The following is a 22,945-nucleotide window of genomic DNA, read 5'->3' on the forward strand; positions in this document are numbered from 1 at the left end:
GAGACTGGTACTTTTGCATGTACATCTATAGTAAAAGAGATTTTACAAGTACTGATAAATATACAAGTATACTAAAGTACACATATTTATGAAGTACACAAGTCTTGTTGATTAGCACAATTGGTTGTTCCATCCATTGCTGATGCTACTAGAAACAATCTTCCATTATTCTGGCACACACATACATCATAAACAGTCGACTGTTCTCTGTCATCCATGGGGAGTCCTATCTGTATATCTGCAGCATCAATCACCACCTATAGTACAGGTATGTATTGAGACACATACACAAGGTAGCTGTACAGTAATTCCTTACTGATCCACTAACAGATCTCAGTAGCAATTCATCAGCAGATTGTATGTTTATCTGCCCTGCTGTTGCTTCCATTGATACTCCATCTGATCCTAATATATTCATACTGCCGGAAGCTGATTCGATGCTAAGCTGTTGTTTATTATGTGCTCGTATTGTGTCAGCTTCAATTGGTCCCTCCATGCTTACACCGCGTGTTCCCATTGCTTCTAATATGTCTGCTCCAACAGTAAGTTCTCCATTGTTGAGTATTAGTAAAGGATCATTGCGTTCTGGTGAGCTGACTTGGAATCTGTTACTCTGTACAAGAATGTCATCATTCCTCACTGATATTGTACTGTTACCAACTGACAGGTGGACTTGTTGTAATGACCTCACAGTGAGGTTACTACCCTAGTGGTGATATCATTCTGATGACTTGCTGGAACAAATTTTAACTGATGTGTGTATGCAATGTTTGTCAGTCCATGATACAATAATTATTTGATCGAATGTGTGGGAGTTGGTACACAAAATACCATTAGTATTTGAAGCTGAGTTTTCAACTGAGTTTATTCTTTCAAGTACTGCTATATCCACTAAACACAAACTATACATATTTCTATGCTGCTAGTAATTCTGGATATGTGTGTACATATTGGAGCACTGATTTCAAGAGTCTAAATTTGAAATAGGCTAATCAAATTTGACTATTAGTTTCTAGTACATTTTCATGCAGGTGAGAGGATCAGTGCAGAAAGCTCTCCAAATCACTGGAGGAACAGGCTATCCATTTTTAAAAGTCAGCAGCATAGTTACCATGAGGCAGCTGCCTTGGTAAAGTTAGGAGACTAGAACTTGTCACTTCAAAGATCGAAATAGCCTAATAGAGCAGTCACCCACCGTCAACTCTAACAATCAGGTTTACTTTGCCTTCTAAAATTTTCTGCCTTTGCCCTTGAAAGTTAGCTGAAGTTTTACAAGCTGTGCTGTATTTCTTGAGAAGCAACGAGGTACTTTCTTTACTGTAAAGTGATTGTCAATCTTACTTAGCAGTGAAACTAATAAAACAATATGCACACATACAGTGATGTAGGCGGGGCTGAAAATCAACCAAGTTTGCCTGGCCTTAAAACTGTAACAAATGGGACCACAAACAAATGTCCTGATTATCAAGGTGTCCACACTCCAGTATATAGTCCTGTGATGTACTGTGACGAGTGATGTGTACATGTTGCAGTGCTTACTGCTATGGCTGAAATGTCTCGTGCGTGCACAGGTCCACGAAACTCTGCTGTTCCCTCCAACCTTATACCATCATCAGTGAATTCTAGTTTATCAATTCCTTCCTGCAATCAAAGAACAGCCATATGTACATTGAAAAATAATTATAAACTTAAGTTGCAGGTATAATAATTTTTGATATACTATAGTTAACCCTGGCAGTAAAGGCAATCAATCTCCACTATGCATATCTTAAGCTAATAAAACAATTGGGTAGTTCCACCCCTCACGTATCAACATGCAAAAAATAATGAAAATATACAAACTTCATAACAGACTCACCAGATTGAAATCCAGCACCACTAGTATCCAGATTGTTAGCGCGAGGTTTACCGCTATGATTACGAGTAGCAACACCAAGAACAAGTACAAGCAACGCTTTCTCCATCCGTATATTCCTATTTTTAGTGTTTTCGGGGCTGCAATTGCCCGATCATCCTGTTCTCCAAATGTATCTGTGTCGTTGGTCTCTAGTCTGTGTCTTCTGCTGATCATTTTGTGATAATATTGCAATATTGTGTATCTCAAAATTTAGGGGCGTTAATCTCTAATACAAGCACCAATAATTTTAAGCGCATAAAATGTTTTATTTTACTCAGGCGCTTATAAATTAAGGCGCTTTTATGGCCACCAGTGTCGCTGCCAGACATTTTAGGAAGTACTGGAAACGATACGTGTTTGGTTTAGGAGTGTACACATTGGTGTCGAATATCGTCATCAAAAGATACCGGTAAGAATATAAACCCACAATACTTTATACACACGAGCTGGATGACTGTTATATTAGAGTGTTTTACAGGGACAAAGTGATTATCCGCCATTTGTGCTCGGACGTCAGTGGCAGAGGCAAACAACGTCACCCAGCAACTGAGAATGTGAAAAAGGCCTATGTGTTTCTCAATCCAACAGCTAACAATGGAGATGCTAAAGGAAAGTTTCAGAAGTTTGCTGCTCCAATTCTAAATCTTGCAGAATTTGAAGTGATTTTAATTGAAGTGAGAATGCATGTATTGCTTGCATACTGGAATTATATTTCCCACACTCAGGATATTGACAGTGTAATGCACTCAGGATATTGACAGTGTAATGTAGTCAATATCCTGACTGTTTAAGGCTTCTGTAATTGCGGTTTCTGTGGTTTACGGTTTCCAATTTTTTGTCAGAATTTAATTAACCCTTATCCCACTTCTAACCGATCCAGCCCATACCACTAGCACAAAGGTACAAAGCACTGTCAGCATGAAGGGAGATTTTGTGACATTAAACATAGAAGTTTTAGTCCACTTGTGTTCACAACTTCAGGAGACATGGTTGCCTCAACTACCATGTCTTATAAATCTCTGGCCTTCCTCTTGTCCTGCTAGTGGAAGATACCTTATTGTGAAGTGATGAGCTGGCTTCATTGCCATCTTCTGTCATCATGTTTTATGTTGGTCATCCTTGGTTATGTTCCAACACAGTTGACCTAGCACTGGGGGGAAGGATTTTTTGGGATTGTCTAAGTCCCACTGCTCTTTATCTTCTATTGTTTTGTAGTTCTGTGGGTGTAGGCATAGGATAAACCTTTTGTTTTACTAGCATAGAGTAAAGTGTGGTGGATCAGGGTTGGTCTTGTCTCTTTAAAAATGTCAAGATATTGACACTGATATTGACACTAACTCATATTACATCATCATCATTCAGTATCATATTGTGATATGTTAGGTTAAATAGACATGTTTTAATTTAATATCATTGCTTTGGCTACAAAAATATTTATTTTGTGTGCAGTGTTGCACCAATATTTGGCTTGGCTGCGACTTTATTGCCAAGTTCTAGAGTGTAAAAATGAATTAAAATTTGAATTAAAACTGGCTAGTCAATCACTATAAGCATCAATCTGGTAATGCACAGTTACAGTGGTTTAGTTGTGCTGAAAATGAACCAACAAAGTTTTAATCCACCATTGATACTACGCAGTATACCCGTATAGCCTAAATATTTCGAGGGAGAAAATTTTCGCTGAATTTTGAGGTTCTAGGGTTAAAAGTGAAAATTTTATCCTTAGACCTCATACATTTTGAGATTGTTAGCAAATCCGTGAAAATTTGGTAACAATGCACAACCAAAAATATTGTCCCTAAGCTCTTCGGTATAGCAGAGCCTTGACGCATAGTACATTATAATCTCTGAGGTCCCTATAGATCTCCACCAATACAATTTTACCTCTGAAAAGGACAAGCTCTTTAAAACTTATTTGATCCCAAAATGTCTGCTATATAGAGTATGTATAGGGCAGGCCAAGAAGCTGGTCAACAGACCGATGTGTTGTTAACATTACTTTTCCCTACTAGAGTGAGTATAGTGGTCAGATTCGTACCTTAATGGGCTACATTGATCCCAAGACTGACATTATAGTAGCTGCTGGAGGTGATGGAACTCTATTTGAGGTGCACCATCAATGATTGTATTGTAGTATTTTATTAGTTATCTTGTCAGGTTGTTAATGGTCTAATGAGACGATATGATGCAGTAAGTTAACTATGTTCTTTGTGTGGGCAAGTGTTGTGTGTCTGTGGTGCTAGCTATTACCTGCATAGTATTTTAATGACTCTATATTATGTCACCAGCCAGAGGAGGTTGCACACCTGTAGTGTGCAATTGCACATGTAGTACAACCAAATATGGCATCCGAAATTGGTATCATTTCCTTTTGTCATATTCACAAGAAGTGTAACATTTGTATTAGCTAGGAGTTGTGCTTAGTACTACTTCATATCGATAAGGTGTCAGGGTTGAATATTCAACCTTGATCACAAGATGTTGGATGACCTGCAATGTATGTCTAATTCTTTCCATATGTGTGTGTGTGTGTGTGTTGGCTACCACTATGTACTATTTAAATTGAAGTAACAGATTAATTTACTGTTTACCGTAGATACATGATCCATGTGATTATGTCACAACCAGAATTAATTTTATCACAACACTATTGATAACAGCTAATATTGGTGTATGCTTCAGGATCACACCTGTTCCATTATGTTTTGTGTTGTTACTATTAGGAAAGATTTATGAATTCTGTGAGAATTGGTGTCATTCCGCTTGGAAAGGAAAACCGTTTTTTCAACCACCTCTTCCCAGACCAGACAACTAAACTTCCTTCAAGGTAAGACATCAAGCTGGAGGAAGTTTGACATGAGCGTCATCTCAAATGGTTAGGATGATCGGTGAGGCTACTAAGATGGTCATGGAAGGTGATAGCTATCCTATGAGTGTCATGCAGCTGTGTCCCAAGGAGGGGAAAACCCTGTATGCCCTCCAGCAAGCTAGTTGGGGTGCCTTCAAGCATGCATATGACAGGAGAGATAGGTAAGTGATGTGTTACTGATTCTGTATTTTTTTTTTTTTCAAGATTCTGGATTTTTGGACCACTACGATCACTGATTTCTCACATCTACACAGCTGTTCGGGTAAATATCTTGCCATTTTATAACAACATAATTATCAGTATCTGTATGACAGGCTTGGCCAGAAAATTATCAATTACTAATAGCAACACAAGCACAGGACTCCAACTTTCAATTGTGGGATACTCTTGGGTTTGACATGCACCTTAAGGCAAGTTCTAATCCAGTACTAACAGTTTAGTACCACAATATAGGGCAGTGAATTTTTCTTCACAATTTGGCCAAACAGTATAACAAAGTGGGACTTCATCAAGCATGGGTGAGCACAATTGCTGAGAAATATAATGTAACATCACAGTGGTGTAGGTGGCAAGTAGGAAAAAGTAGGATATCACCTTGTAAAGCTACTACCATATCAAAACAAAGATGTGTGATTAGCCCTAGATCAAGCCAGGTTGGTACAGTGTGTTGAACTCCAATGTGCTTCATTTTTAAACAGGAAACATGGCTATCTATTGATGGAGAGCTTTATGAAGCAACTACCATTGAAGCAAGTGTATTACCAAATCGTCTTCAGTTCATTGCAAGATGATGAACATGTCCAACAGACACCTCATTTTAATTATTGTTATGAATGAATTGACCAAACACAACACAATATAATTAATCCATCTGATCAACTGTCCCCTTCTCTGACACGTAGATACCATCCAAAAACTTTCTAATGTCCTTGTTGTGTACTAGCACAGCTTGATGGATGAGAGCACCTGAAAACAGTTTAAATAACAGGTTATAAAAATTATGATGAACTCACTTGAAAGCGACACCATTTCTAAATCATTCCCCTCAACCTGGATCTCATCTTTGGTGCCAGTTGGCGAACACTTTACTCCTTTTCTCATTGCGACTCTCCTGATAAATTTCTCTCCGAGGAAGTTCCTGATTTCAACCACTGTGCCATCCTCTTGCATGCTTATGTTGATAGGGAAATGAGCATAAACTGCCCTCATTTTGAATCGATAGCCCTACCAAAAAAATTTTTGATAAAAGTGATGGTTAGACAAGTTGGTGGCACTAACGTAGAGAACTCCCTTGAAAAGGTTTTCTATGTGACTGCAGATGGTTTTTACACATGCCAGCTGTTTTCTTTTTGCGAACCACACATCCACACGTAACTTGTTCTTTCCAACTTTGACAATCTCAAGATCCATATGTTGAAAGCTCTTTGTTAAAGTACCACGTGGACCCTTTACCGTGACCACTCTGCTTTTAATCGATACCTCCACTGTGCACAAAAAATGGTTGGCACTAATTAGAGTAAACGATGTACAAAACATTTACCATTTGGAGGTATGGTGACCATTTCACTGGAAAATATGGTCTTCATTCTTCGTATCTATTACCCCCTATACAAAAATGAAACGCATTCATACATCACATCCTTCGTGCACCGTTCGTAAACCAACATAAACACATTTGGGTATTTTCTAACAAAAATATAACGAATACAACCAACACGAATAAAAGATCAGGTAAACATTGAAATGATAACAGGTAAAAGTACACGACGTAAACTGACGACGGATGATAAACTCACCAAGCACGAGAAAAGGAGGTGGCTTACGCATGCGCAGTAGTAAAAGGAAGTGTGCGAGAATAAAAACCGTAAAGGGAATGCCATTGTATATTATCAGTTGAAGATCAGTTTTAGTAGCTTGTTTTTTTTTACGTTACAGGAGACCATGAATCGTGTGATATTACCACTGGCCGGTTTTTTGTTGATGATTCTAACAGATCGTTCCGGTTTAGCGACTGGAGTTGACTCTAGCGACTACTACGATGAAGTAAAAGTAACAGTTTTTAATAGAGCATCAAACCTAACCGTAGTTGGTTTTTCTTATCCTTCGATGACTAGACAAAAGTATCCAAAGTTGTGTGACATAAAAATATATTCGAGAATGGAAGATTGTGATACACTTCTAACAGGGTTTGAAGAGTGCACTGTTGTTTATTACGAAGGAGAACACTGCAATACTGGTTTAATCGACTTGGCTAAAAGAGTAAAGGAGCAGGACGGAAGAGCAATGATATTTTGGACCACTCACAAAGATGATGACTTGAAGCTTCTTTACAACGCGAACGTCGATATACCAGTAATTTTGGTGAAAAATAATGGCATTATTCGTTATAAGGATGAATCTGTTCGACAAGTAAATATCACATTAACGGGACAGGCTAACTTTCCAACCACCAGACCAACAGATGGTGGATTTACAAATCAACGAAGCACCACTACTTTTTATTTTGTAGTGTTTGCATTCACAATTCTCCTGCTGCTCTCACTCACTTGGTTCATCTTCAACTACCTCCGACGTTGCCACCACATGTACACAGCCAAGAGACGCAGGGTAAGAAACTGATCAGCATTGTAACCCAGTCAATATTCTGGGAGCACTGTCCTTAGTAGTGAGGTGTCATGGTTTCAGGGGTCTGATTATTATGCTAAGAGAAATGACACATTTCATGTTGTCCTTTTTTTGAAAGGTTCTGATATATACTATATTTGATGTTTACAGAATTGCTTTGACGTTTAATGCACTGTACTATAAATGATATAGGTGTTTTATATATGCATGTCAAACAAGTTGTCCCATAGCTTATAAAGATGGGTAGTTAGAATGTTGAATGTGATTTTTTTTGTATTGTGTCGTTATAGGCAGAATTGCTTTCCAAGACACGCAAGGCTATTGAAAAATGTCCGACAAAAACGTACAAGAAGCCAAAGAAGCTAGTACAGAAGACAAGCAGAGATGAGGACACTGATTCAGTCACAAGCGATGATGACGAAAAATGTGCCATTTGTCTCGAGACATACAAAACTAAGGATATCCTCAGAATTCTACCATGCCAGTAAGTCTGGGGTATTAATATGAAATCCACTAACCACAGTTGTAGTGAGAAATTGGATATGCCATGATCTCACTCCATTGCTTATTCTAGTGTGTAATACACAAAAGAAATGTGAACACATGTGCCTCTGTTTATCACCTGTTTATGATAAGTAGAATGCTGCTAAGCCATTGTTCTTGAAGCTGTGAAGTGATTTATGTCACTGCAAATAAATATAGCTATTTTTGTCATTTGTAGTAATGTTTAAAAGTTTGCTTGCACCTTGTGTTAGGGTCTAAAGGTATTGTGTAAGGGCAGGCCTGTGTGCCTGAGCTGGCTGACACCTTGGCTTCTAAACACTTTCCTTTTGAGCTTAACAGCTTCTGTGGGTTATCAAGGTATGGTGTTTACTGACAGTAGAGCAATTCTGCACTTCTCAGCAGGAACTATGCCCTTTTTTTTCTTTTTTTAAACTAAAAACCACACCTTGTGTGTGTTTACTCATATATGGCTTGTAAACACTTCTAATGCTCATACACTAAACATCTTAGTTGATATGTGGTTTGGACAAACCTAACTAAGGCTATTGATTTTCAATTACATAGCACCCACGAATCAGACTGCTGGTCCCACCAGTCAGACTGCTGGTTAATCAGTAAACATGATAAGGAGTATAGTATGCACTCCACAGGATCTAGTAGAGGTTACACTAAGGATGTGGTCATGTGCTCATACCAAAATATTTCAATATCCTATGAAGTTAAATCATTCTTCCTATTTGGGGGAGTACTTATGATAATGACAATGTTTATTACCAAGTTGGATATGTGACAAACTGTGAGCTATATGTTTCTATGATGACAATACAGGCATGAATTCCACAAGATCTGCATTGATCCATGGTTGTTTGAGAAAGGTACCTGTCCGATGTGCAAGCACAACATTGTGGGAAACCAAGAAGTAAGTATTTATAGTGTCAACTGTTTCATCAGTTTCTTTTTCAAGATGTAAGGGAGTTCTGTTTATATATTCTTGGATGGAAACACAGAAGTCTTGTTCTAGAGTCCCAGTGAGGTTTCACGTCATTAAGACCACATACAAGTCCCAAAGGAATTATAGAAATTCCAAAATAGCTAGAATCCTTATGAACAAAGATCATAATTATATTTTTTGCAAATCCTGTAAATTCTAGCATAGTAAGGATGTACGAAATTCTGATTAGTGTTTCATCATATTCACTTTCATGACAAGTTATATCAACTTTAATAACTTTTATGGTGTCAATTGAGTCATTCATCCTGAGCTGTTATGTAATAGTATTTAATTTAATGTGTTTCATGATTTCAAATAAAGATTGACATACCATCAGCAGGAGCTTATAAGTACCTTCAGTGCTTATACTCCCGACACCAGTAGTGGTATTTTCTCAAAGCTTGGTTTAGAAATCTTATCCAAAGAAATTTATATGACATCAAAGAACCAGACCTCTAAACTCTGATACACAGTGGAGGTTTAAACTGCCATAATTTATGTACTTTGACCGTTTGTCTTTTTGTGACATTCAAGAAGGTTTTTTAGTAAGGTGTGGTTATGTTTTAGATGAAATTGTTTCGACATTGGATACCCCTGGGTACTGGGAAACCATTTATGTAACAGTCCAATGACTATTTGTCTCAGTACTTTGTAGCAGCCATGTAAATGGCATTGCTGTTGACTAGTTTGTAATTAAATGATTTTTGGGAAACACATTCTTCAGATGTCAAATCCATAAAAGTTTACGTAGGGTTTTTTCTTGTAACCACATACACAAATAAATGCTTTTATAGAAGTTTAAATAAGGTTTTTTTTCTTGTAATCACATACATAAATACATGTTTTTATGTGTCTTTTAGCTATGGCAACACAATATAACCAAATCACTAGTGTAGTAATCACCTATCATTGGGCCTACTTTCTGTTGTTTCCGATATCACAAATATAGAGTGTCCCATCTCATCTACATACATCCTACACAACCTCAGAATCATGGGTATAGTCAATAGCTATGTACAAGAGTTATCATGACAATTAGTTGTCAGTCTTCTAAAATGTTGCGGTTGATACATGTGTCATTATCACTTGATGGATATCATTAACACCATGTTACGTTTGGTTATCATATTCAATGTGTCACAATTTGTAGAAGATGTTGCTATTAAAACTTTATGTGACCTGCTAAGCAAAACCCCAACTGCTTTACAATTTCTTTTGATGACTTCTTTATTGTCTAGGAGAAAAATCCAATGGGCTGTTACAATTTCTGGCAAGTACTTTTAGAGTTATGACAATAGACTGCAGGAAGAGCAAAACAATAGATTTGTACAGTATCTATATGGCCCCTCATTTGAGTGTGTGACTTGTCTCGTGTTCAGTCTGAACTGGGGAATTCATCAAGTTTTAAGGATCTGATGTGCTCATTCTCTGTGTGATTTGGTTGTGGGCTAATGTACTATTTTGTGGAAGTTTATAGATCACAGCCCTTTGGCACTTTAAAAAATTTTCTATTAATTATCACCACTTGAACTTTGATGATCGTGATTTAACACCTTAATGTGAACATTGGTATTTCCTTTGTGTAGTTTTGACACATAAGGAATTTCTATAACCCTGATACCTATTTGGCCAATGGACTTAAATCCATTCTCTTCTAATACAAATCTTAAACTTGCCAGACCGTTTCTTGCCACAATTCTACTACTGTTATATTTCATTATGAATTATTGCTAGTATTTTATACCTCATGCTAATGGTGTTTCTCTGTGTATTTTGTAGTGTTTAAATGAGTCCACCAATCGAGAATTAAGAATGCTAACTATGACACAGCCAGGTATGTTAGATTTGGGGAGCCTAGAAGAAGGTTTAGAAAATGACAGTGATGATCAAAGACGTGATAATGATGGTAAGATATAATTGTTATGATTGTCAATTGATGTGTTTCTATTGTTTCATGGCTTTAGTGGTTACATGTTTGGGAGGCCATACATGAGTGCTATAAGCCATATAATAGGAAGTTTGAAAAAGAAATGTATATAGTAATACTGTTGTTTTATGGCTTTTGTGTTGCTCTGTGTTCAAAAGAATTTGGTCATGTGTTTCATAATGTACAAGTCCAACACCTTATTCTAATGTGTGGATTGGTAGATAATTATAGGAGCCCACTTCAGTGTGTTCCTTTCCATCATTCCTACCATGTCTGGCTTCCTTTATAAGGCTGCGGCTTCCTGACCATTTGAAAGATCATGTGCTTGCTTGTCTAGAAAACACCATAAGCAAATCCTGAAATTGTTGTGTGTGCGTGAAAAATCTAATAAAGCCAGATACCACTTGATATTATATATGTAATAGTTGTAACATGTGGGGCATGAGGGCTTTGCCTGATATGTATACCCGACTGTCCGAGGGCAGAGGGCATACATATCAGGCAAAGCCCAAATGCCCGTGTTACAGCTAATATGTAACACTTATTAGGCTGATAGCCTGTACATGGCGATTAATCACCTAAGCCAAACGAGTGCAGCCACTGAATGTATTATATATGCATACCTAAAATTTTCGATTATGGGTCAGCAGCTAGTATGTTCTGGTTACGTTCAGTTATGACAAATGGACATATCCTAGAGATATCACGGAGAATTTCCGTTACGCGAGTTTAACGTTTTAATCGGTGCTATTGAATTGTTTATGGAAAAACTACGCAGTGCACTAAAGGCCTAGACAGGTAAGCTTGCTTGTAGAGTGGTTACTCTGTGCAGAGTGGTAGCTTCGTGCTGGGGGCGCGTCCATATTCAAAAATGTGCGGAAACGATCGATGAATAAGCTATAGCACTAGTTTTCACCTTAGCCCAATGTTTTTCAACTCGTAGGATGGCGAGGATAACAAAACGCTCTCCGTCTGAGTGGTTTTCATAGCGAAATCTAGGTCATACATCCTAATCACGTGAGTGTTGATCGATCCCCACAATCAATTTCAGAATCAACGTCTATATAAACACTGCCCAGTTGTAGCCCCGGGTGGCTCCTTTGATCTGAGGTGTGAAAGTGTTACATATATATATATATATATATTTATTTTATTTTATTTTTTGCATTCCCTGGCCATCTTGTGAGTCCTGTGATGGGATAATTCACAAGCGCCGATTTAAACAGAGTGAATAATAAATCAAGATTTGTATTATTCACATTATACAAAGTTTTGCAAGCATTTCCTTATTTCCTACAACTCTTGGGTATCAGTATCAATTACCAGGCAGACATTATATGATTACATAAACAATAGAAGTACACTGATATGACCTTTAGCCAATATTCCGATAACCGATATAAAATAATATTATCAAGCCGATAAACAAAGCTGATCCGATATGGTAGCATAGACCTTCCCTCTTCCAATTTTCACTCTAACTTACAGTGTGGGACTTAAATCAACATTTAACATTGCATAAACATGCATTGCTAGGATATTACTAGAGCATGTGTGCCCAGAAACACATGTTTATGTGTATCTGTATCTGCTGCTTATTTACACACATGTTACTGATCCGATCCGATACTGATTTGCAAAAACAAGGCCGACATAGCCAATAGCTGATCCGATTATCAGTACACCTCTAGTAAACAATAGTTATACTGGTATAATGTGGAGTGTTATGAATTTGAAAACCCAAGAATGGATTGCACATTTGTATCATCAAAGATATAATCCTTGGCATCTTTGAAACTTCATTGTGGGACCTGGCCTCATGGCCTTAATGGTGAGGTCATGAAGTGCTATGTTTCGAACCTACTTGACACACACATATATTAATGTTATAATGAATGAAGTGGCAGCTAAAATATACGTAGGACCTATTTAGAAATGATAACATCTAATCAATCTTGCTTGCCATCACTTGTGTTGAAAAGTTATAGTACAGCAGTTAATGAAACTATTAGAATACATGTAGAGAATTCACAATGCGTATTTCATGTTATTTTTTCTCTCTATAGGGGACTTGCAGGTTGAAATTATTGAATGAAATTGCCTTCCCAGTCTTTCAACATTTAATAAAAATTCACACTTGTAATTGTATATAATGTAATACTGTCGTACATACGTTTGTACTTGTTATCATACTAAGAGTGTGTGTATGTATGACCGTGTGTTGAAATATTATTGTATGTAGCTATTTGTGTGTTATTGTATTGTATTCTTTTTTTCATTAAAATCTTTGGTTGTTCAATTACTCCACTACCGGGACGAAGCTTTTGCAAATTTAATGTAATATTATTGATAGCTTTGTGAAAATATAATCAAGAACTGTTTTAGGTTTGTAACACGGCTATCCCGGTATTACCTGACCAAAACTATTTCCTGGACTTTCATGAATGAATAGTATTTTACACAGAGTTTATCCCTCAATTTCCCACTATATGGTACATTCCTTCAATACAATGGAACCACTTGACTTAGCAGCCACCTGTATAGAAAGACCAACTTGACAAGACAGTAACCTATCTACTAAGGTCGAGTAAGTTTCCACACAGTAAAAACTGGTGTGTTAAAACAGCACACTAAAATGTCCCCATATGCTATTCTAATGTAGGAGGTGTGTTATTTTGACACCGTACAGTGTTGCTAAAACAACACACCAGCTCTCTAAAACAGCACATTGACATGCTAGTGTGCTGCTTAGCACTTGTAAGTACAGTCTGTACAGTGCACAGTTTTAACATGTGATACTTTAATATTATTGTGGTATTTTAATGCATTTTGTGCACAATGAACACATGTATAATGTGCTGACTCTGGGGACATGTTATAATAATAGCATACTTGTTTTTAGTGTATGTAAATGCATGAAGGCATTGTCCTCCACCTGAGGATTCTGCTTTATATACCCATATTAGGCCATATACTTAAATAGGCCAGTCATCATCATGAATGAGTAAGTTACCTGATCGTGAGTAGCTAGTGGACTGAGATTTGCTACATGTCACTAGTTAATAAATGGGGTCATTCTTGGCCGTTAGCTACATAGATGCTGAGTATCTGGTTCGTCAGGATGACTGACTAATACAATAGTAGCTATGAATCAAGGTACAGCTAGCAATGTGTATTTACCAACTATTGCACTACTCAAAATGACACTAAGGAATGTTAGACTAGACTAGGTCAGGATAGTGTTATTATCTGGATAAGAAGTTGTATGCTCTGAAAATATGCTATTGAGCAATGTCCAAAACTCAAGCCTATTGAAACTATAAACACCATTATGCTCGAGAGCTGAGTGTTTTATTAGAGTATATTAGTATTTTTGAGTGCTGCACGTCTTCACTGCATATAAAATTAATGACTATTCCATATCACTTTGCCCCCCTCCTCCCAAACCTGAAAATTAATATTGCTTTTATTGGTGCTGTCCAACTGCCAAGCTTTTCTAGGGTTGCAGCATTATATATACATTGGACAATTACCAACTCATAATTTTTTTCCATATGGACTTAAATTCAAACCAGATTGGGCTGCTAGTTAGCTGTTCCAAAATCTATTTATCATTTTGTTTATTTTTCATACCTGCATTCATTCATTTCAAACAAAATAATTGTGTACTGTAACAATATTTATGTGTATACGTATGGTACAAGGATATACTAAAGTTATTTTACAATGGTAATGATAACTACATAGCTGATAAAATAAACGAGAGTCCATTTTTTCTTGCTTCAAGCGAAAACTTGTAGTGACAAACATCATTAGCCCTCTCTGTATATGGGCTGTGCAAGACTTTCATCTACATGTCAAATGTTGGAGTCTGAAGAAGTTTTAGTTTGTTCATTACTTGGTGGAAAATTTATCTCACTCTTTTGATGAGCATTATGCTCAGAAGATGGGGGGTTGGTGTGTAACTGCCGTTGAAATGCTACCAACTGTCCCATGAAGCCTAAGTTAGGATCCACGCAAGATCGTTTGGCCTTCAGGAACTTAAACGTTTTCTGCAAATCCCAGTCCATATACTTCATGAGGAAGGCAATACACACCGTGGCAGATCTAGATATCCCAGCCATACAGTGGACTAAGATGCAACCATCTTTATTTTTCACTGAATCTGTATAGAAAACAACAGGATGTAACAATTATACGGTCAATATTGCATGCATTAAGTACTTACCAATAAACTCGATGGCTGAATTGAGATGTGACAGTAAATCAGCTTGGTGATTGTCCAATACACTGATCTGCTTGTAGTCAAAACTGCCTTCGTGATCAGGTGGAGTAGAGTTTGACACATTGAGAATAGCTGTCACACCAAGTTGCTTCAACAATAATTTGTCAGCTGCATTCTGATTATTTCCAATGTATAGAAACGGCAGAATCTGGGTTGGTGGTCTAGAAACGTCCGTTGTATCACCACGTTCATGTTTGCATAGCAGATTCAATTTTTTCATGTTTCTACCAAGCATACTAGGTGTCACAGGCAGGATACCAGTTCCCTCACAATGATGACTGTACCTTTTGTGAAACTCCTCAAACCCTCCTACAAGAGATAAATGTTACTTACAAGCAGTCAAAATGCAGCACTTGACAACCAGTGCTGGGGGTGGTGGTAAGGGCATGCATTCCATCTAGCCCGGGAGTGAGAGAAATGTTGCATTGTATTGTTGTTTTGTTATATTGTAAGTATGAAATGCTTATGGTGTCAAAAATTTTTTAAAAAAACAGTCAAAATGCACAAAATTATAACAATTAAGTCATCACATTTCTCTATGCCATGTGCCCCACAGCATAGATTTTCGAGAGAAGGGATAGGCAACCGAGCACGCGACGTGTATATCTACCATTGATTGCGGTTGAAGCACTCCTCAGTATTGATTAAACCCATGCGGACAGGATGGCAGTTTGTGGTTTAGTCAGCTTACAGTTGATTTCAACCACCTTGTAGTATTGTAGTTGATATACGAGACTTTTAATGCTTCTGGCTTCTGTTGTTTAATCGTCTTGGGTCGTTTTCACCGCCATTTGCGATTTCGATCATCAATGGGTACCTCCGTTTTTTGTCTACCTGCTACGAAGAACAGGAGTCTAGTTCCACTGGGGAAATAGTGCTGAAGTCTTTGCAATACTATAAAGTTTTGCACAGTACCATTGAAAGATGTTTCTCGTATAACAGCGTTTGTGTTGAAGTCGATAAATCACGGGGGTAGTATTTCAAGGAATCGAGATGAAACTGCCAAAGGGCATTAACCAAGCGGAATAATAAAATGAAGTACACCATGCAAAACTACGTTACTTCAGGGTTATTGTGGCATTGTTTGCCAGTCGAAGTGAACTTACCATCAACACAACAGGTACGCAAAAAAATCGTGTCAACTGAGATTAAAATGATTGATGGTGGCAAAAACCCACAACAAGACTTACAATACGAGTTTGCCTAGTACTTTTAAAACATTAAGAGATTGTAATGAAATATTCCACGCTCGTAGAAAGTAGTCCAGAGCAGGAGACACTATTTTGGCCTCATGAATTCACCAAAGGTGGAGTGCTTCAGGGCGTGCGCTCGTTTCTAATCCCTGTACTCGAATATCTATGCCCACAGGGATTTGACATAGAAGCAATGCAAGAGTTTCAACACTTACAAGCTGTCTAACAAACAATTGTCATATGCCCCATGGTGGGGCAACGGTTTCGTGTGCAATCATCTCTGCAAAGACCCATCTATGCCTGAGGCGGGTAGGTGGGGCAATATATGACAAATGTATAACCGCACAATATCTACTCACCATCTATGTAAAGGATTTTGTTGGCTGTACTTGGTTGTAGCATTTCAGCATACAACAGAACATCCTTGTGAGGGTGTTGACGGGTGGAGGACTCGTCATAGAGTACTACACAACAATCCAGTTGTTTCCTGTATTCAACGACATACTTAATTGTATCAGGGCAGAAATTCTCTACCGCTGCAGTGCCTCTCAATATTCTCCTCAGAAGCAAAGTGGAGAGACGCAAGTTCACTGCAAACTTGACGTGTGACTTTTGAAAGGCCACGTTACCACGAATATCCACCAGGAGTATCCATTTACCATCTATCCTAGCTTCCTGCGTTAACCAGTTGTGCACAACATCAACTGAAGTGGCTTCACAGTTGTAGCTCTCCATTATCAAAGGACGATGAAATGTTCGATGCAGACAGTTAGAGTATAAACAGTTTCGATATACACTGCAGACTGATGCCCTTTTATACTATAGCAGCGTAGCATGGATCACTACTCCACGGTGTCTAGTGCGGTGACGTAATGTCTAATGATGGCGATGATGTAATTCTGTTTTTCGCGTACACCCTGTCAAACCTGTTCTCGAACCCTCGCTCGAACCTTTCCGACCTTGTAGAGAACCTGTCAACACAAACCCTGAATTGTAGACTACGACTTCCCGTTCAACAGGCACATCGAGGTGGACAGGTGGACGTGTGTAGATTGAGCGAAATGTTGGGATAAACAAACCCGAACTCGCCTGGCCAATCCCGCCACTGCCGCGGTTTGGTGAGAACATGTTTGTGCGCCAACTGTAATGACATCATAATCCAATCCCACCAATTATATGATCACTGCTGACAAACTAAGCCACTAGAATAGTCCTGATAATTTGCTGATCTAGCACTTTTAGGAAGGAACCACTACCAGTTTTTGCACACAGTAAAAACTAGTGAAGGCCACTAGCTACTAATGGCTGCGACAATAGTGACAGTATGTGACGTTCACTACTACTATTGTATAGTGCCAGAGGATCACTACAAAAGAGTGGTGAAGCTGGAGGTTACCACAAAAGTAGTGAACACTAAAAAAAACTGAGTATTGTGGAAGACGTTAGAGAAATTTACTACTATTTTTTTACAGTGCATGCAGTTTAGCTGCCAGTATGATATAGCTATATTTCCCAAGAAGCTAAGGCTATTGTTGTGCCAGCAGTCCACTAGGACTATCAAACACATAACTCGATGTGAAGGAACAAGAAATATTTGGCATTAAATTCTAGCAATTTTACTGCATGCTCCTGTGGTTATACCAGATCTGGATGATACAAGGCTTCTTTGTTCATGCCAAGATTAGTCATAATTTACTCGTGTTATTTTTATGTAGCATATACTGGGTGTATGAAATCAAATATTATTAGAGAACTAAAAATCAAAGTTCAATCTAAGGGCACACTGTTTAATGATTTTCTGTGTTTCCTTAGTGCCTGCATGTATTTTCACTGTCACATATTATTTTATTATTATTGTCAAGTCTACCAGTTGGGCACTAGAGGGTTTGCACAGAAGGCAGAGCCTGTATGAGGTGCTTCACCACTAGCCCAGGGAACCTAAGCAAAAATTGTTGAGTTGAGTATCCTAAAGTAAAGCGGGACAGATGCTGAAAAAAAGCCAACCACCCCACGCCCAGTGTGACTTTGATCTGCTGGGGTTGGCATTTTTTCAGCATTTGTCCTGCTTTCCCCATTGTTAAAGAGTTAACCATTATTTGATCTGATTAACGAAATAATGAGGATGTGTATGCAGTTTCCAAGATTGCTGTACGCTACCTAGTGAATCATACTCACATGCAGCATCTAGCTGAACTATATAACTGCTCTCCCATATGCTGGAATGTTATGCCTACAGTACATACACAACTATATAATGCAATGGTAACTAGGGATGGGCAAATTATTCGGTTATCGTGATATTTGTGATTATTTTGCTGGCAATAATTGACATTGTCTAATTGTCATCAACTATAGTGATAATCAAAATTGGCAATTATTGCATGTGTAATAATCATGATAATCAAGGAATTTTTTTAAAAGAACAATCATTCATCTTGAATATTTTGTGAATATTTTAGTTTTTTTTTGTTACAGTGGTAAAATGGACAATAATCGTGATAATCATGACAATGGCTCATGACAATAGTCATAATTATGCAGAATTGTCAATACTGCCCATCCCTATTGGTAACTATAGCAAATACACACAAACAATATACTTGGTTTGTACAAAAATGAAAAAATGCAACCAGAAAACAAAACTACGATATCTCATATGGCTAATAAGGAGCCATGCAAGATAATTAGGTATAGAGTGATAATTTGAGACATCCTTGTTCCAATTGTAAGGGCTCAATAATTGATTTACTGGTCAATTCATACAAAGCAAATTATGTAATACTGCTTTTTGCCAATTAACCTTATAGCACCTTAGCGGTTATTTGCAGGTTCTGGCAAAGTTCCATTTATAATTGTGTGTGCTTTATCTTAGGGAAACAGTCTACGTCCTTGATCATGTACTACTGTTGAAATGTATGAGTATCATGCATGGTTCATGGAACTGAAATAGCTAAGTTTACTGGTTAACTGTTTGCAGCGTGTGAATTTTGTGAAATCCCCAAGTGTTATTTTCATCTGCTTTTGTAGGTATGTATATACCTCTTTATTTATTGTGTATATGCACCATGGTAACCTGTTGGAGTTAACTGAGTCTAAGCTGACAACACAACCTCAGGAAATATATTTTTGAAGAAGTTGAAAAGCACTTATCTCATGACCTACATAGCATAATTGACAAAAGAAAGTCAATATATCCTCCTGAGTCCTGTTTTGATTGATGGCCATGCAGCCTCTTAAAGCAATTAATCACTTTTGATTGTTGTTTCAGTGGAATGTTCAGGTGTCTGTTACAGTACAAATGCAAAGAACACACAACACACCAACAACAAATTCTAGCAACACAATTAAATATATATATATATATATAGCTGCACACATTAATCAGATCATAAAATGGCAAGTCAGTTGTTCCACCAGTTAGTAGCACTATATTGAAAATATCGCAGTGTTCTTACAAGGTAGCTGTTTGCAAAATAGTCCTTACATCGAGTGTTGTGGGTATATGTGAACAGCAAAAAAGCATTATTGGAGCTAGAGGCTGCAGCTGCAAGCACTGGTGACTAGAAAAGTGCTACCAAGCTACAGGATGATGTTGATTTCCTCAGGCCAGCCAAGATGCCTACCAACGTTGAAACCGGGTCACTACTGCTGACCCGGATGACCCACTGACCCGGATAGCAATCCGGGTCAGACCCGAATAGCAATCCGGGTCAGACCCGGATGTGACCCGGATGTGACCCGGATTAATTAAAGCCGAGACGTGTTTCGGCTAGTCTTGGGCGAGCGAACGAGTCTACATTTTGAGCGTTTGATTCGTGTTGAGTAAATATTGCAACTTCATGCAGCCTAGCTGTAGGTTGAAGACCAAAAAAAAAAAAAAGGTCTTCACCTACTGACAATAGCTACCCCTCACCATAGATACCCTCAGTTTCGTGCTACATACTGCACTTACTAACAAATAGGCGTGGCTGAGCATATGTTGGTAATGCGATAAGTGGGCGTGGCTCACGAAAGAGCTACGCGATAGCGTTTATAAGTTCCACGTCGTCAAACGAACAATTTCGTTGCTCACGTGATCCAATCCGGGTCAGACCCGGATAAATTGTAAACCGGGTCAGATCCGGATGACCCGGAGAAAATGTGACCCGGATGACCCGACCCGGTTTCAACGCTGATGCCTACACATGCAGCACAAACACATGATAAGAGATAAAATCATCCTCACTGCTCTATTCTGGATATGCTGTAGGCAGCTAAGAACTTGCAATTTATTAGCCATAAAATGATTTAGTTTTTAAACTACAAAAAAAAATAGCAGCCATGCTGTCTATATAGAGAATAATTAACAAGAACTTGATAATTACAGAGCTGTTAAAGATTGGAATGAACTACCCCCTTCATAATAACTTTGTAATTAATCCACACATATCAACTAATTATTTCCTTCTTATCTTTACTTTTTCACAATTGACTTGCCTTCAAGGTCTCAAAATGAGGTATACTCTCTTTCTGTTGCAGAAGAGGATCTTTTACAAAAACTATCACAACTTAATACTATATAATAGTAAAGCTATGAGCCCCAACAGATTAAAGGAGGGTCATTGTGGTTTGCGTAAACCATTATCAATGTTGTACAATCTCACATTAAAGTGTGGAAAGCTTTTATCGTTAAGTTATTTTTTTATTATTATTGTTACTGAGCAGACAGCACAGCTGATATGTTCAGGAAAAAAAGCAATCACAAAATGAATTTAGTTACATAGATACAAAGATTACAGTCATTGAGTTCCGTACAATGTTTGTAGTTCTGAGTCAATATTGTTGCTCTCAATGATGGAAGATGGTAAGTTTGTTCCAATCCTTAATTGAGGAGTAAAAGCTCTGTTGATATGAATAGGTGGATGAGTTTGGTAGAATAAAATGATGTGGGTGATATAGTCTGGTGGATCTTGTCACTGAAATAAAATGAAGAGGAATTGATAGTGAATAATCTTGATGTATAATTTTGAAAAGTGTTTGTAATCTGGATATTTTACATCTCAGCTGAAGGCTTGGCCAAGAAAGATGCCGTAACATAGCTGTGACTGAGCTGAATCGATTGAAATCATTTAGGACCCATCTAGCTGCCCTACGTTGTACTTTCTCTAGCTGCTGAATATTGTTATGGTGGCATGGGTCCCAGATGACTGCAGCGTATTCCATTGACAGTCGTACTATTGTAAGGTAGGCTGTTGCTTTGATGTTAGAGGAGCAGCAACTCAGATTGCATTTCAGGAAGTTCAATTTCTATTGGCCTGAGCAGCTATATTACTAATATGTGGAGACCATGATAGTTTGTTATCCAATATAACACCAAGGTAGGAGTGTTGGTTCGATGTACCCAAGTTGTGATTGTTTAACTTGTAGTTGAAAATGATTGGTGATAATGATCTGGTAAACCACATAGTAGTACATTTGGTTACATTGAATCTTAATTGCCACTTAGTTGCCCATTCATGTAATTGATCAAGATCATGATGAAGTTGAACAGCATCCTCTTTGGTGGTGATAATTCTGTAAAGTAAACAGTCATCAGCAAATAAACGTAGTGGCGAATTTACATGTTCTGTTATATCATTAATGTATAGAAGAAACATCAAAGGGCCGAGGACCGTCCCTTGAGGGATTCCTGAATTAACAGATACCGAGTCAGAAAAGGTACCGTCCAAAGCTACTCGCTGTGACCTTCTGGTGAGCCAAGTATTGACCCACTGACAGATGTGATCGTTGATACCACAGTGTCTTAATTTAACAAATAGTCTTTGATGTGGGACACTATCAAACGCTTTAGCAAAGTCAAGGAGAATGACATCGGTTTGTTTCTGTTGGTCTAGAGCATATGACAAGTCTTCTATCAGTGAAATAAGTTGGATAACACAAGAGTGCTGGGATCTGGGTATCAATGAGAATGTTGTTAGATGATCCATTATGGAATGATATATAATGTGTTCCATAATTTTGGAGCATACAGAAGTCAATGATATTGGTCGGTAGTTTGCAGTACTAGTATGGTTTCCTTTCTTGAAACCGGACATACATTGGCCATGAGCCAATTGGATGGTAGTATATACCTGTGTCTAGTGATTGAGTGAATATAACTTGCAGTATAGGAGATATTTCATTTGCACAATTCTTCAAGGTATATGGATGAATGTTGTCTGGCCCACTGGCTTTGTTGGTATCTAATAGGGATAATTAATGTTGGATACCAGCCACTGAAAATGTAATACTTGGCATAGTAGGCAGAGCATTCACAGGGTTGTTGCATCCATTCATGGAAGGGATATTTGATAAGTTTTTCTTAGTGAAGACTGACTCAAAATAGTTGTTTAATGCATTGGCTTTACTCGTATCTGAGATAGATTCACCATCTACAATTAGGGTGGAGTATTATGGTAGTCCTTACGTTTTGCTCTAATATACTTCCAAAATTGTCTACGATTTCCATTAAATGAGTTGTCAAACATTCTATTGAAATAATTATTGTGTGCTACTTTAATCTTGCTATTTATAGAGTTTTTAATCTTGTGATAGGCATTCCAGACATTACTAGATTTGGTTCTTTTAGCTATGTTGTATAATTGTTTGCTTCTCTTCATATCCCTCTTTATTTCT

General features: G+C 37.8%; 5 protein-coding genes across 5 annotated transcripts; 2 read left to right on the forward strand and 3 right to left on the reverse strand.

Annotated features, from left to right (window-relative positions):
- Positions 1-8: 8 nt before the first annotated feature.
- On the reverse strand, positions 9-2,138 carry LOC136238959 (gamma-sarcoglycan-like). Its single transcript, XM_066029678.1, has 4 exons — positions 1,859-2,138; positions 1,540-1,641; positions 317-706; positions 9-257 (listed from the first exon to the last, which is right to left on the reverse strand). Exons 1-4 carry the CDS (start codon positions 2,069-2,071, stop codon positions 87-89), a joined length of 876 nt encoding a protein of 291 aa, XP_065885750.1. The 5' UTR covers positions 2,072-2,138; the 3' UTR covers positions 9-86.
- Positions 2,139-2,165: 27 nt separating this feature from the next.
- Positions 2,166-5,636, forward strand: LOC136238963 (acylglycerol kinase, mitochondrial-like). The gene is made up of 11 exons (XM_066029683.1): positions 2,166-2,306; positions 2,376-2,571; positions 3,910-4,005; positions 4,055-4,087; positions 4,621-4,724; positions 4,778-4,927; positions 4,971-5,028; positions 5,081-5,176; positions 5,220-5,284; positions 5,332-5,419; positions 5,465-5,636. The coding sequence occupies exons 1-11, from the start codon at positions 2,200-2,202 to the stop codon at positions 5,555-5,557; spliced, it is 1,086 nt and encodes a 361-aa protein (XP_065885755.1). The 5' UTR covers positions 2,166-2,199; the 3' UTR covers positions 5,558-5,636.
- LOC136238964 (large ribosomal subunit protein uL6-like) lies at positions 5,579-6,645 on the reverse strand. Its single transcript, XM_066029684.1, has 5 exons — positions 6,563-6,645; positions 6,307-6,371; positions 6,045-6,250; positions 5,780-5,990; positions 5,579-5,732 (listed from the first exon to the last, which is right to left on the reverse strand). Exons 2-5 carry the CDS (start codon positions 6,350-6,352, stop codon positions 5,629-5,631), a joined length of 567 nt encoding a protein of 188 aa, XP_065885756.1. The 5' UTR covers positions 6,353-6,371; positions 6,563-6,645; the 3' UTR covers positions 5,579-5,628.
- On the forward strand, positions 6,610-13,112 carry LOC136238962 (E3 ubiquitin-protein ligase RNF130-like). Its single transcript, XM_066029682.1, has 5 exons — positions 6,610-7,373; positions 7,682-7,875; positions 8,724-8,814; positions 10,666-10,792; positions 12,880-13,112. The coding sequence occupies exons 1-5, from the start codon at positions 6,708-6,710 to the stop codon at positions 12,906-12,908; spliced, it is 1,107 nt and encodes a 368-aa protein (XP_065885754.1). The 5' UTR covers positions 6,610-6,707; the 3' UTR covers positions 12,909-13,112.
- A 1,304-nt stretch (positions 13,113-14,416) lies between these two features.
- LOC136238507 (dual specificity protein phosphatase 4-like) lies at positions 14,417-17,436 on the reverse strand. The gene is made up of 3 exons (XM_066029043.1): positions 16,651-17,436; positions 15,042-15,407; positions 14,417-14,978 (listed from the first exon to the last, which is right to left on the reverse strand). The coding sequence occupies exons 1-3, from the start codon at positions 17,024-17,026 to the stop codon at positions 14,671-14,673; spliced, it is 1,050 nt and encodes a 349-aa protein (XP_065885115.1). The 5' UTR covers positions 17,027-17,436; the 3' UTR covers positions 14,417-14,670.
- Between the last annotated feature and the right edge of the window lie 5,509 nt (positions 17,437-22,945).

The sequence above is a fragment of the Dysidea avara genome, chromosome 11 (assembly GCF_963678975.1).
Source record: "Dysidea avara chromosome 11, odDysAvar1.4, whole genome shotgun sequence".
NCBI lineage: Eukaryota > Metazoa > Porifera > Demospongiae > Dictyoceratida > Dysideidae > Dysidea > Dysidea avara.